Source organism: Onychostoma macrolepis, chromosome 03 (genome assembly GCF_012432095.1).
Source record: "Onychostoma macrolepis isolate SWU-2019 chromosome 03, ASM1243209v1, whole genome shotgun sequence".
Taxonomy (NCBI): domain Eukaryota; kingdom Metazoa; phylum Chordata; class Actinopteri; order Cypriniformes; family Cyprinidae; genus Onychostoma; species Onychostoma macrolepis.
In genome coordinates, this window is record NC_081157.1 from 36,293,703 (window position 1) to 36,309,455 (window position 15,753).

General features: G+C 38.2%; 1 protein-coding gene across 1 annotated transcript; it reads left to right on the forward strand.

Moving 5' to 3' along the window:
- Window positions 1–623: 623 nt before the first annotated feature.
- Window positions 624–14,417, forward strand: limd2 (LIM domain containing 2). The gene is made up of 4 exons (XM_058771723.1): window positions 624–863; window positions 8,765–8,809; window positions 10,838–10,974; window positions 11,424–14,417. The coding sequence occupies exons 1-4, from the start codon at window positions 861–863 to the stop codon at window positions 11,581–11,583; spliced, it is 345 nt and encodes a 114-aa protein (XP_058627706.1). The 5' UTR covers window positions 624–860; the 3' UTR covers window positions 11,584–14,417.
- The last annotated feature ends 1,336 nt before the right edge of the window (window positions 14,418–15,753 follow it).

Consider the following 15,753-nt stretch of genomic DNA (forward strand, 5'->3'; position numbering starts at 1 on the left):
CAGCAGATTTTTGAGTTTTCTCAACTTATTTTTGTGGGAGATTCTCAAATTTTTTTTGTATAAACAAGTTGAGAAAACTCAAAAATCTGTTGAAGCTGGTTGACATAAAATTTTAAGTTGGCTCAACTTTTTTTTTTTTTTTAAACAGTGTAGGATGCTGTGAGGGTGAATAAACATGGGCTAATTTTCATTTTTGGTGAACTAACCCTGTAAGTGCTGCAAAGAAGAAAATAAATACAGGCCATATTGGAACGACATGACGGTCGGTGAGTATAAAATCAAAGTATTCTGTAGTCTTTGGTAAAATATGACCATTACTAATCCATCAGTATCCATTACGTTGTAGAGATGTCAGTCGAAGCTAAATTACGATGGCTAAAAACGAATTATCCCGGTTGCCTCTTACTTACCTCACATATTAGTCACTAATGACTGAATAAAGACAGCGGGAAAGAAACAGGCGAGGAATTAGGAATCCATGAGGTAATATGGCTATTTCTCGCCAGAGTCTCCTCAGAAAATGTACCTACATTCAGAGGTGGGAGGAGAGCGCGAGGACGCGGCACGAGCGGCGTCCAATCGCGTGCGACATCCTGCTGAATAAAAAAAAGGCGTGATGAGGAGAGAAAGAGAGAGAGAGAAAAAACGTCCGTTGAAAAGAGAGGTGGGGGGAAAGCACGTCAAGCTCGTGTGCTGGTACGTTTCATTTAGCTCAACCGGAGAAGTTAATCGTTTAGACGAGCGGAGGAAACGAATGAGATTTCAACCGAGTCGCGCACAGTGAGTGGACCGGACCGGACCGGACAGGGCAGCAGATCTCTCATCCCCTTTCTCTTCAGCAGACTGATAAGGAGACCCAGATGGTGAGTTTCTCCGCTTTGATTCAGCTGCAGCCAGTGAACCCAGCGACCCCCTCGTCGTCTATTGTGGTGAGGTGCAGTCCGCTAGCAAGAGTGCTATCAAGAGCTAACTGTGGGATACTGGGCTCGGACTTACTAGTGTTGCAGTGATCCATCAGATCAGATGATTTGCTTACTGTAGAGATGTATTTATGTGAGCTTTAGGGTTGGATACAGAATATGAATACTAATCAGACCTGTGTTGTGGGAGGCTAGGTCTCAGGGTCCAAAGCTGTCATGTGTGTTTTCTTGAAGATGCCTGTTTCCAGATGAATTTAGACCGAAAACAAAGCCTTCTGGTTTTGACATCTGGTTTTCGTCGACCCAGTTTAGTTCACGGAAAGCTGGACCGGTACTGAAGCAGCGGTAAACTTACATGTGTTTTTTTTTTTTTTTAACAATACATTTTTCGTACTTCCTCTCAGTGTAACGGTGCATCTTTTCCGTTATATGTTGCTTGATTACATAAAATAGCCCAGCCTGTCTGTGTCTAATGCATCTTTTCTCCTGATGAAATTTATTCATCATTTGGCAGACACGTTTATCCAAAGTGGCTTGTAGTGTATTCAGGTTTCACATTCTGTTTGTTTCTGTGTGTGACATTATTAATTGAGATTCATTACTCAGCCCAAATGTAGCCTAAACTCTAGGCTGCTTTCATATAGACAAACATCCTTTCTTTTTGTCATTGTATCATGGAAAGCAGCGACTAGGACTAGGCATAGGTTTTATGTGGAAATTTATGTAAATGCTTTTTACATGTGAATCTCAGCCTAATGTTGTCATGGTTACATGTTTGTTTAACTCCTGCCCAGCATCAGCTGGCTGAAACCATATATTCACACAATAATAATGGGAAGAAATGTATATTGGCCAGTTTTAGATGATTATCATTTTGACAATACAAGAAATATCACGCTTGACAGCGATTCTGTTGTAGACCTGAAACTGCAGGTAGTCACAGTTGTGATGATATTCATTATTGCAGTATAAATGCAAGTTCTAATAGCCTGAATATTATTGAGCATCTTGTTGCAGACAAAAATTTGCCAGTTATTTTGTACAACGAAAATAGTTCTAAAATTACAATGAAGTTTTGCGTGTTCCTGGTTTGGAACCGCGTATGTGTTCTTCAGCGACAGGGATTTTCTCACTTCCTACACATTGAGGGGAAAAAAAAACACACAAAAAGCTCATGTGTGAGAGAATATGTAGATGCTTTGACTTCCACTTTGAAAAACTTGCCCCACTTCCATTCTGCATACTCCAGAGTGAAACACCACAATTTTACAGTAAATATCACTACTGAATCAAATTTGAGGAACTGTTGTATAACCAATAAAGCTTAAATGTGTGTATCTTTAGTCTTTAAAGCTCCCATTTCTTTCGGACTGTTCGTGGCAGTCATTAGTGATAGTGGCACTTTGTTTTGGCGGTTAGGGATCACCATCTGCCAGTGGATTGTCTGATTAAACATATGTACTTTCTCCGTTAAATTGGCTCCATTGGGCATTCAGCAGCATGAGGAAAATGCCTGTTTTACAAACGATGTGCATGAGAGATTGCGAATGCTCAAGCAAATGGTACAAATAAACTTGAATGTGACCTCTTTCCGAGTGTTGCTTTTTAATGATGGCTTCTTTCATTAGAGGTGTCAATCTCTTGTACGCTGAAGTTAAGAGCAGACGGCAGAGGCCCTCGGGGTTTTCAGATGAAACTAAGCCCTGAAGATTGTATACGCAGATTATTCAGGTGGAGATGACAGCCTGCGGCGTCAACTGTCCAGTTGTCAGAAACGAACGTGGAGGGATGTCATTCCAGGTGTTTCAAAACGTTGTAACTTGCAGGAACTTAAAAGTATTTGGGAGGCCCCAAGAAATCATCCATAGTGGATTTTTTTTTTTCTTTCTTCAAATTCTTATTCTTGACAATATCAAATAATTTAATCATGGCCATCTAGGTGAGTTTATTCATTCAAGTCTGTTCAAGTCTACCATCAAATGCAGTATTTTCTTTTGCACGCTGTGCATCAGTGATGTTCCTGTTTGAGCTGAATGTCACACACTGAGGTTCTAGTCCATGGTCTACTCTTAGTCTCTTGACTATTCTTAGATCTCCATACTAATGAAATTATGCCAACAAGGACTCTGGGACAGCCTCTGCAGAGTGATAATGGAACCCTTTTTTTCCCTTGCAAAAACTGTCTCCTTATATGGAGAAAGAGAAGAAATTAGGCTTGCTCCATAGGCCTAAATAGAACTTTCCACTGAGTGACTAACTGTAGTCGATGCAGTGGTTATCTGTGGTGTCCTAGCAGTATGTCTTTGACTTCAATGTTGGTTCATGTATGTATTTGTGGTGTAATATGTATTTTTATGTTAATGCAGGTTTTGGGTGTTAAGTTTGTTTGGCCTGTCAAGCCCTTACCGGCATTGAGTTTAACCCAATTTGAGACATATTGAACACTTCTAGCCTTCATATAGGGGCTCTTTTGTTGCAGATTGTTTTTGTGCTAAAATGGCTTTCCTGTGTGAAAATGTGTGAAATGTCCCGTGAAAGGGCAAAGGAGAAGAGGTTTGCCATCTCTACCATGTTTGTCAAATTCCATTTGAAAAGAGCAATGTCTCTTGGCAGTACTTCTGTGAATGCTTTATGATTTCTGATTGCAAAATGCACTCCCTTCCTTGTGATAAGATCACGGTATGGTAGATGCTGATGGCTGTGTTTTGTGAAGTACCACGAAGTGCCTAGATCAAGTTTCGAACTCTGTCTGAACATGTGTGAAAGGATTCAAAAAAGGGATGTGTCCTAGCAGTACCGTTCTAAGTAATGATCCAGTGGTTTTCTGCTCATTTTTGCAAGTGTTTTGCGACGTGTAGCAAACATAAACTGAAGTTACAGAAAATGGGGGGAGATTCTTTTTAAAACGTGTTTGAAAACGATTATTATTTTTGCAGTTGTGTTCTAGTGGCGCCACTTCAGCTTTAACAGGTGAAATTTTACACCGTGCACTTTCTCTTGGTCAAAGGTGTACTCTGGAGTTAAATGAAACATTAGACTGTTCCTCTACAACCCTGCCCACAAGCCTTCTCTTTAAAACATCCTGTACAGTCGTCTTCAGATTTTTTTTTTTTCTGCCTAAACACATTTTACAGTTTCACATCCGTGTGTACACTCCAGCATCAGCTTCTGTCTGCGGCTCAACGCATTGGCAAAGACTTTCACGTTCTTCTTTAGAAGTGTTTAAACCTTAGCGTTTTCTGCATCCTCATGCAAATACTTTCACGCAATCGTTGTCTCTGACACAGGGCGTTTCTGCTCTCAGCAAGAATTCAGTCAGCTGTGACTTATGAAAACGAGCACTATAATAATTGGAAAAGCACTTGGGTCTAACGATGGTGCGAAACAAAACATGAGGTAGAAATTTGGCTAAGCCAAACTGAAGCTTTCATTTAAAACGTATACAACCGTCATATATCTAGATACAAGAGTAATTGGCAGCCAAGGCTTTGAGTATTTGCTTTCTGTTTTATGTCTCCTGTGAGTTATCCATCTAAACTGAAAGTAAGCAATGCATTGCAGTGGAGAAATGCACAAAATAATGGAATCTTTTGGAAAATGCCTTATTGATAAGCACTAGTGGAGGACGACTAACCCTAATGTGTCAACTGGTAAATGAATGTATGTGTTTTGCTGCCTGAAGGCTCATTTTGCTTTTCTGGTTACAGGGAGATCAATCATAGCTTGAGTTTTGCAAAAATGTGCCTTCCAGCGTCTTTTAAAACATTGCTTCTCATTCATGGCGCCCAGCCAGACTCCCTCAGGGTTTCTGCATGAACATCTTATCTGTGTTGCCAGGAATCTTGACAAAAGAGTTTTGTCTTCTAAATCTGACTCATTTCTCTTGTTCTTTAAGAATTATTAGCTCGGCAGATTGTGGCAAAAGGGACGTCAGCCAAATCATTCACTCCATGTCTAGGTTGGCCTGTTTTTACCTAATATTCCAGAGGATCCATCTACAAGTGGTCGCCCAAAACAGATTGCCATTTACACCCATTATTAACTGTCATCTAAAATGCATGGCACTGCACGTTGAGTCAGATATTCTGTGGGCAATTTGCAGTGGTAGCACAAATGTAATGGTTCTGTGCATCCCAGATCACATCTGAAAGATCACAAGATGTATTAGACACAAGGTGAACAGGGGTTGCGTGGGTTAACCACATGATGGTTGTTGCCTCCTCAGTCCACTGAACTCCTGCTTATTCCCCTGGCTGTCTGGACCCATGGGGAGCAGCTGATGGGATTTTGTCCAGCTAATGAGATTAAAAGAGCGTCTGCAGTCCAGTACTATAGAGGAAGAGTAATGGAGAGTGAATGTTGTGTGTGCTCGGTGTGTGGCTGTGAGAGAGAGTAAAATACTGACCTTTGGTAATGGTAGGGGATCACAAATCTGTCAGTGTCTGAGAGGGGAGCAAAGGTTCAAATATGTATACATACTAGCCCGGGTCACAGAATTGCCCACAGTCCATCTGGTTGGCTGTAATTTTGAATTTGGGTAGATGTTTAGCTCGCTGTGTCTTGCACTCTCTCTTTACCTCACTTTCTTTTGCACAGTTCTGTGTAGTCCGAACTTTAGAATACTGTTGTGATGGCCAGTTATCTCAAACTTGATGATGCTTGATTATTATATTAATGTAATTATTTAATTTATTTTAATGTTGTAATGGGCAATTATGTTAAATATTATCATTTAAAGTATTGTTCAATTTTAAAAATAATGTTATTTATATAAAAATTTTTTTATTTTTTTTTACTTTCCTTTTGAAGATTTGTATCTTCATTGTGCTTGATATCATGCATAAAAATACTCTGTGGTAAAATCACTAATGCACAGTGCCATGTTTGAGGTGCAACTTTTTTTAAAAATTGGTATTATGGCTATATCTAAAATACCTATTAGAGTATAAACGGACTCTGAAAAATGAATACACTATAATGATCACTTTATATTTAATGGCCTGATTGCATTTCTTTTCTTGTGACATTCACATGCAAGGCAGTGTTTTTGAAACAAGGTTGAACTTTAAAGGTAACATGGTGTTTTTTTTTTTTGAGTGTGTCATTGTGAAACTCCGAGGAGCTGGTAATGTGAACTGTAATGCAGTGATCTTCAGGGTCTTATGACTGCATATGGCATGCATACAGCACTAAAGCTGTCTCAGTGTGCATGTCAGCTGATGACTGATTTTTGAGGGTCTCTAGGGAGGGCAGATTGGACCTCATCATCATAAAGTGCATCAGAGCAGAGCACAGGAAGATGTGTCATCACTCCTTCCTGCCACAGTGCAGACGGTTGGGCAGCAGTGCTATCTGCATGTGTGTGGTGAGAGAGTGTGTTTTTCTTCATCTTATGTACAAATAAGGCAAAAAGGGACAGATGGCACAAGCTGAGATAGTACCCTGCTCCATTGCTTTGTGTGCTTCTCTTGTGTGTGTGTGTGTGTGTGTGTGTGTGTGTGTATTAACGCGCTCACACATCTCTAATCCCGTTTTTGCCACCATTTCAACTGTGATTGACCCAAGCATCTTTGTTTTGGATTTAATCGTTAGTGGCATCATTTTATTGCACTTCTGCTAACTAGAAGACAAAGTGCCTAAAACTTTTTATTTTTTTGTAATAGTAATAGAAACATTAGTAATAATTTTAAGGCTCCTTTTTCACAGTTTCTTTAAATGTAAATGGTGTTTTTGATTATTCATGCTAAATGCACACAAAAATGTAAATTTCTTGAGCAATGGCTCTGAAACAAACGTGTTACACAAACGCTCTGAAACAGGAAGTGGGCTGAGGGTTGTCTTGCTCTCAGGGTGTGTTGTGACTTTATCAGATAAAGCTTAATCATGTTGGCTTCTCGTTTTACTGCATAGCATTGGCTAATACATAGTAAATGGTTCTTTCTTTAGTGACCAGGGGATGAACACATTATATATTGTACAATAAAACACTTCACAAGCCGATGCAGACACCCATTGTACTTCCTTTTGCAACACATGCTTTGAAATGTGGCAATGCAAATTCAGAATAGTGTTACTTTTATTCTGTTATGAGAATTGTAATGTTTTATGTTGTATATCTATTGAATGCATCTTTTTCACAGCATGGAATGAAAACAATCATGTTGGTGGTGGTGGTGTGTATGTGTTTGAAAAAGATTTTAAAAATTCTTAAAATTAAAATTACTGCACTTTATTATTATTCTAGTTAATTACCTATTGCAGTTAACAAATCACAAAATAGCTTGGTTTTACATTGAAAATGTAATCCTTAATAAATGATTTAGGATGCAGTGATTCAAGAGAATTTGTTAGTATTCTGTTTAAAAAAATAAAAATAAAATAAGTGACATTTACGGTAAAATACCACCTGCTGTTTTTGCCAGAAATTTACTATAAAAAAATATGGTAGCAACATTTCAGGTTTTACAGACTTAATATACCAACCTACTAAAGTACTAATATCTGTTTTGTACCATTTGTAATACACTAACCACCAAAAACAGGTGGTGACGAGTCACATGATGAATCACGAGCAGTTTTTCCACAAGCTGAGAAAGTAAAGAGTTCTGGTAATATCAATTTATGGTTTTTCACTTTTTCAAAAACTATATTTAAGTTTTTTACTGTTAAATGTAATTAGTTATTTGCTGTATATAGTACAGAAACTTACTGTTAAACAATTAACAGGTTTGTACTGTAGCATTTTTGCAGCCTTTTACTGTTAAAATCACAATTTTTTTTTTATTTTATTTTTTTTAAACGTGTACCTGATACTGATAGCATTCTTGTCTGATTCTGTTTTTAAGCAAATATTATCATGAGAGCTGAGAGCTTGTAATCTCATTTCCGGTCTTTGATAGTATGTGAGTGAGAGCATGAAGTCCCTCTCGATAATGGCTGTAATTTGTGAAAAGTGGTGTTATTGAATGTCTGATGTGATATAATGGTCATTACTGATACGTGCGCTGCCTGTCTGAGCCAAGCAAAAACTTTCTTTCTTTTTTTTTTTTGGAGGCACAACAACAGTGGGCATGAGTGTGAGCCGTTATACCAGCAGATCTGTGTGCGATTTAAGCTCTTGATTTCCACGAAAGAGACAAGTATAGATGCTGTAGTGGAGGTGGAGATCTGCTCTTGGCTTTCTGACAGACCTGAGCAGTTACATAAAAACCTGTCAGCTCAGCAGATGATTCTTATACTGCACTGCATTAAAAACATTTTAGACTCTCTGTGGGTCTGTTCTCAGAATCCTTTGTTGCTGCCTCAGTGTTGTGCAGGTGTGTCCCAAACCTGGACCCTGTCATTAGCATTTTGTCTGAAATCTTTCGTAAACACTTGCTGCTTAAATTCCCAATCTCTCCTGTGCGTAATTTGGTGGCCTGTTCAGGCTGGCAGCTGTTTCGAATATTTGGTGCAGAGTTGACCGTGGGACATGGTTTGTGTTATGTAATGTCATATTGTAGCTTTAGACCGGCTGAAACCAAAAGAGTGTGTGAGCAGGGCATTTATTTCAAAGGGTGATCGAGTTAGAAACGCTCACCAGGCTTAGGCTTCGTTGATCCCTCTTCATGCATTTGTGCGTGTAGGTACACGGACAAAAGGTGCTTGTAAGAGCATACGGCCAGATGGAGGGATATAGGAGGCACTGCAGGAACATTTTTGGAGCGTGTCAGGTTAAAAGAACAGTAGTGATGATGGCGGGATTATGCTGTGGTGTTCACAAGGCTGTCTGAAAAAGTGTTGCCATGGGTAACCTGTCTTAGGACCACCGGCTTCATTTTCTCTTTTTGTTTGTTTGTTTCCAGGACAACAGGAACACGTCTGATGACAAGCCCGTTCAGCGTTCTAAGGTATGTCGCTTTATTCACATCCTTCTAGTCTTTTCTTTTCTTTTAGTACCAGCACTCCCTCTGGTACTAGTTTTGTCAAGTAAAGCAATCTGTTTTGTTCCTCCATGGGGTTTTGAACATAATTCATTATCTTTTATACATATTATTTTATAATACATTTAATAAATAAAAGATTAAATGCATTTTAATAATGCATTAAGTTGAAAATACAGTGAGGAAAATAAGTATTTGAACACCCTGCTATTTTGCAAGTTCTCCCACTTAGAAATCATGGAGGGGTCTGAAATTGTCATCGAGGTGCATGTCCACTGTGAGAGACATAATCTAAAAAAAATCCAGAAATCACAATGTATGATTTTTAACTATTTATTTGTATGATACAGCTGCAAATAAGTATTTGAACACCTGTCTATCAGCTAGAATTCTGACCCTCAAAGACCTGTTAGTCTGCCTTTAAAATGTCCACCTCCACTCCATTTATTATCCTAAATTAGATGCACCTGTTTGAGGTCGTTAGCTGCATAAAGACACCTGTCCACCCCATACAATCAGTAAGAATCCAACTACTAACATGGCCAAGACCAAAGAGCTGTCCAAAGACACTAGAGACAAAATTGTACACCTCCACAAGGCTGGAAAGGGCTACGGGAAATTGCCAAGCAGCTTGGTGAAAAAGGTCCACTGTTGGAGCAATCATTAGAAAATGGAAGAAGCTAAACATGACTGTCAATCTCCTCGGACTGGGGCTCCATGCAAGATCTCACCGTGGGGTCTCAATGATCCTAAGAAAGGTGAGAAATCAGCCCAGAACTACACGGGAGGAGCTGGTCAATGACCTGAAAAGAGCTGGGACCACCGTTTCCAAGGTTACTGTTGGTAATACACTAAGGCGTCATGGTTTGAAATCATGCATGGCACGGAAGGTTCCCCTGCTTAAACCAGCACATGTCCAGGCCCGACTTAAGTTTGCCAATGACCATTTGGATGATCCAGAGGAGTCATGGGAGAAAGTCATGTGGTCAGATGAGACCAAAATAGAACTTTTGGTCATAATTCCACTAAACGTGTTTGGAGGAAGAAGAATGATGAGTACCATCCCAAGAACACCATCCCTACTGTGAAGCATGGGGTGGTAGCATCATGCTTTGGGGTGTTTTTCTGCACATGGGACAGGGCGACTGCACTGTATTAAGGAGAGGATGACCGGGGCCATGTATTGCGAGATTTTGGGGAACAACCTCCTTCCCTCAGTTAGAGCATTGAAGATGGGTCGAGGCTGGGTCTTCCAACATGACAATGACCCGAAGCACACAGCCAGGATAACCAAGGAGTGGCTCTGTAAGAAGCATATCAAGGTTCTGGCGTGGCCGAGCCAGTCTCCAGACCTAAACCCAATAGAGAATCTTTGGAGGAGCTCAAACTCCGTGTTTCTCAGCGACAGGCCAGAAACCTGACTGATCTAGAGAAGATCTGTGTGGAGGAGTGGGCCAAAATCCCTCCTGCAGTGTGTGCAAACCTGGTGAAAACTACAGGAAAGCGTTTGACCTCTGTAATTGCAAACAAAGGCTACTGTACCAAATATTAACACTGATTTTCTCAGGTGTTCAAATACTTATTTGCAGCTGTATCATACAAATAAATAGTTAAAAAATCATACATTGTGATTTCTGGATTTTTTTTTTTAGATTGTCTCTCACAGTGGACATGCACCTACGATGACAATTTCAGACCCCTCCATGATTTCTAAGTGGGAGAACTTGCAAAATAGCAGGGTGTTCAAATACTTATTTTCCTCACTGTATATAATGCATTAGATTTTTTTTTACTTCTCTAGAATATGACTGTAAGATTTGTACTAAGGATAGATGCTGATAAGGAAAAGTAAAGCTTCAAAACTAAAGTACCTTTTAATATAAGTTTTTATGTCTCATGCACAGTCAGTGCAAGTCAATATTCTGATGTCATTTAGTGATATTTTGATCTGCTCTTTGATTGAAAACCAATGTCTTTACTTGCGTTTCCTACCAGTCTTTCAGTTTCAAGACCCAGAAAGAGACGTGTGCATCATGTGAGAAAACCGTGTATCCGATGGAGAGATTGGTGGCCAACAACCTCATCTTCCACGCCACGTGCTTCTGCTGCAAGCATTGCAACACCAAACTCAGGTTAGTCACTTCCTCACCAGCACAGCCTGAGAAAACCCCAAAAACTAGAGCAGTTAAACAGGAGTTGTAAACTGAAAGAAGTCTTCTTTTGTAATAAATCCTTTTTGCTCTCCAAGGGTGCATGTATCTGATCAGAAATACAGTGCAAACAGTAATATTGTTATAATTACAAATAACCGTTTTCTATTTGAATATATTTAAAAAATCTATTTATTCCTGTGATTGCAGCGCTGAATTTGTCCAGTTTTCAGTGTCACATGATCCTTCAGAAATCATTCTGATATGCTGATTTGTTTTTTTTTGGTTTGTTTTTTAGATTAATAGAACGCTCAAAAGAACAGCATTTATTTGCAATAGTAAAGACATTTGTAAGACATCACTTGATTTGTCAATTTAATGCAGTAACATTTATTATTTTTTTCATGTATATTATCTCTTGGCTTCTGCAGTCTGGGGACCTATGCAGCGCTGCAGGGGGAGTTCTACTGCAAACCACACTTCCAGCAGCTCTTCAAGAGTAAAGGGAACTACGACGAGGGCTTCGGGCGCAAGCAGCACAAGGAGCTCTGGGCCTCCAAGGATGCAGAGAGCATCACCAAGACGCCATAATCCTCAGTGATTTCCAAAGCACATTTCCCCTCCCTAGCCAGTGATGATGACCGTTTATATACTCTGCCCACATCAATACACACATGCTTCCACACAAACACAAACTCATTTCAAGCACACAAGCAGTTCTCATGATATCACAATCACAGATATACCACAATGTGATAGGGTTGATTAGCGTCCCTTTTGTTTGTTGTTCATTTTTATTTTTATTTTTTGTCCTCCCACCCTTCCTTCTCTGCTTAGTTTTAATTTTCAGTTAGCTTTAGAAAATGTCTTTTTTTTTTTTTGTAGTGTCGTGGAGTTAACAGTTAGTTGATTGTGACCAAAATCTTTGTGTCCCTATAGGTGGGATGATTCACTTATTAGCGTCATTACGATCCGGTTTGGCAGTACTAGTATCAGTTGGTTTTCTGTTGTGAAAGGTTTCAAGATGGTTTAGATCATACACTCAGGTAAAGATTCTGGGTTGTTGCATCAAGATTATTCAGCAATCTTTTATGTACATAGTGGACTTAAATATTTTGTGTTATGATTGATATATGTCCCTCATTTCAGTTACAGCAATCTGTACTGTTTTCAAACTAAATGGCTTTTAACTACGTTCCTTAAAATGGGAAAACTGTCTTTTTTTTTATTTTGTCTGCTTTGCTGGCGTAGGGTATTTTATCTGTGAATCTACAGGGTACACTGTACTGTAAAGAACTCACTTGAGTTTACATCCCCCTTACTTTTCATTCTTTTTCATCCTTGTTTTATCATCTTTTTACATTAAGAATTGGTATTTGACAGATCTTGTCAAATCTGTGATCAATCAGACAATATCATTCTTATAGCATGAGCATCTTTTACCAAATGTAGTTGTAAACACAATATTTGCTCAGATAATATTTACCACTCTAAAATTTAATTTGATTACAAATTAAGATTTAAGAAACTTAGTCTTATATCAGCCATCATTTCTGGCGCCCTCTAGTGTTTTGGATGATATTCCTTATTTGACCTAATGTTGGTTATTCTTTGCCATCTATTGATGCCATCTAGTGATATCTATGCTCATTGTATCAAATATTCCTTGTATATCTTATTTTAGTCACATTTTAGTGTTTTTCTTCTCTTATATTGTTGTTCAGTGATTTCTTGTAAAGGCATTTGTACAGAAGTACCACTAAGCGGAGTGAATGTACTGTGATGCACTGTACTGTACTTATGCCTTGCTGCATGGGACCAAGCTTGTACAACAAAATTAAGATATTCACAGGGAACTAGGTCTCAGAGGAAATGACATTTATGATGCTTTGCACCATTGCCTCCCCCCTCCCTACTCCACCACTTCCTGTCATCGCATAGTTTTTGGCTGTTTCCTGTGGGCTTCTCTGTGACGAGGTTTTGTGGGACTTTGAGCACACACGTAACCGTGTGGCTCGGAAGCATTGCTCAGGAATATGGATGGGTCACAATGATCCAGCGGTGTCACCCCTAGTGTTCATTGTTAAAAGCTGTTGTTCACTAAATGAATAATTTTTACACTTTCAATCGACAAACAGTCAGCAGTTGGGGTTTGAGCAGGAAGGGGGTGCTTTACATCTAAATGAACACTTCCATCCCAGGTTTATATGCACATGTCAGCGTGAAACTGTGACTCGTGAATTGTCACTGTGGCCATAAACTGTGACCTCTCCAGAGGTTCATGTATTTGTGTACAAACATCATTAATGCCATCATGTTGTTTCTTTTAATGAATGAAATGCCTCTGTGTTTTAATACTGTTGCTTTTTTGGTTTTCTAGTGTAACACGGTAAAGCTGTTCTGATAAGCCTGTATTTGTTAAATGCCATAAGGAAGTGGTCTGTAGATAGTTTTGCCTTTAGTTTTAGGCCCATGATAATGGCTTGTTGTGTTTGCAAATGTCTCGTCTGCCTTCCAGTGCAATGGCCTTTTGTCTGTACGTTTGAGGAGATTCTCCATTTAGACTTTAGACTTGCTAAGCCATTGAAAATCATCCAAATATTTTCAACAACTTGAACGCCACAAAAGTCCCAGTGTGTGTATATATTAAAGATGACTGTGAAATTGAAATGCATTGCGAGGTTTAGATGAATTATCGAAAGCTCTTGGCACGAACGGAAAGAATATTTTCATATTAAGCCTTATCATTTTAGTTGCTTTTTGTTTTTTTTGCGCGTTGCATTTTTAAGAATACTTTGTTTTCAGCTTCCTATGAGTTTTTCCCCCAAATCATCAGCTTTTTAAAATTTCTTAATCAACTTTCTCATTTTCTCTCTGTAAATGATTTGGTCTTCATTCCAATGCATAATATAATTTTTTTTTTTTCTTTCCAAATGTGCTTTTAATTTTGGAACAAACTTTTCACAGACACAAATCACTGTGTTTATGCCAATTGTTAGTTGTGTTTGCACGCAGTGCGCCAAGGTACAAATGACACAATATCCTGCAAGCACTCACTGTCTTTTATAGACTACAGAACAAACAGGAAAAAGGTACGCTCTTCTTTGCTCTTTTCTGATGGATTTGTAGTTCTTGAAATGTGTGAGTGTGTAAATGTATGGATATTTAAGGTGGCAAAAGATTATTTTTAAATGCTGTTTACTGTCCGCATGCGTTGAGTGCGAAGGAGATAAATGTACGCAAAGTGTATTACTCTATATCTAAAACTTGATCAGTGGAACAAGGTGGCCTTAAAGCAGAAGGAGGTCTTTTGGCTCTTTACTTGTCTCTTTTGTCCCCCATCAGGTTTATTTTTGTCTCAGTACTTTTATCAGCCCTCAACTGCTACAAGAATTTATAATAAAATGTGATTTTGCTTTCTTTCACTTCCCACAGTCTGGTCTCATCTTTTTCTCCTCCCTTTTTATTTCTCATTTTTGTACACTTTTGGAGAAAAACAATAAATGATATGCTGGTGTTGATCAACCCTTAGTTTGGATGTTTTCTTATAGTGAAGACAATGAAATGTTAACTCAAAATATGAAAATTTTTATTTTTTTAATAATTGATGTACTACACTAAAACTGAAATAACGATGAACAATGAAGGACGTTTAGAAAAAAACGAATAAAAATGACAAACCTGGACAACAAACATTTACAGAAAACAATTCTCAACGAAGTGATATAATTCTATGGTGGCCAAGAGAGCTCATTGCAACTTCAGAAAACACATGCAAATAGAAAAAGCACCAGTAAATCAAGAAAATCTCTTCATCAGTTTGACAGCAGGTGCTGCAAACGCTCACAACGCAAACAAATAAAAAACACGCTGCACATGCTCTCAACACAACCAAATATAGAATTTTATTTGCAGTTCGTTTCTTTAGTTGGTTGTGTTGTGAAATTTTATTTGCAGTGCATTGAGCTCTCTCGGCCACTGTATAATTATTTAAAAAAGCAGCAGCATTACAATGACTAAAATATATTGTTTAAGATAAAAGACAGTACAGAAAACAACAGATTTTCAGCACTTTCATTTGTAATGTCTATTTACAAGTGACACAAATATTGTAAATAAATACTGGTCCCAGATACAAGTCCAAAAACAAATCACACCAAGAAATATTACTGTGAAAAGTTCTGGTGTGCATATGTTAAATCACGTTATTCATCTAAATACGGAACCTCTGGTAAATTTTATTTTATTTTATATTGAAAATCATAAAAGGTACAAACAAAACAGGCTTCAAGTGAAATACACAGTTGCAAATGCAATAGGCAGAGACAACTGTAAGCAATGATGGGCAGTATTTCAAATACATGTATTTAAAATACAAAATACTATTTTCTATTTTGTATTTAAATACCTTAGAAAAAAAGTCTAATGTATTTAAATACATTTAATCTTAGTATTTTTGTATTTTCAAAATACATAAAATACTTTTTGCCAGTCAACCTCTTTATTAGACTGCTGATTTCCTGTATCAACTACACTGTAAAAAAAAAAAAAAAAAGGTGAGCCAACTGAAAATTTTAAGGCAACCAGCATCAGCAGATTTTTGAGTTTTTTCAACTTGTCGTTTTAAGTTTATACAACAAAAATTTGAGAATGTCCCACAAAAATAAGTTGAGCAAACTCAAAAATCTGCTGAAGCTGGTTGCCTTAAAATTTAAGTTGACTCAACTTTTTTTTCTTTTTTTTTTTTACAGTGTAGTTCAA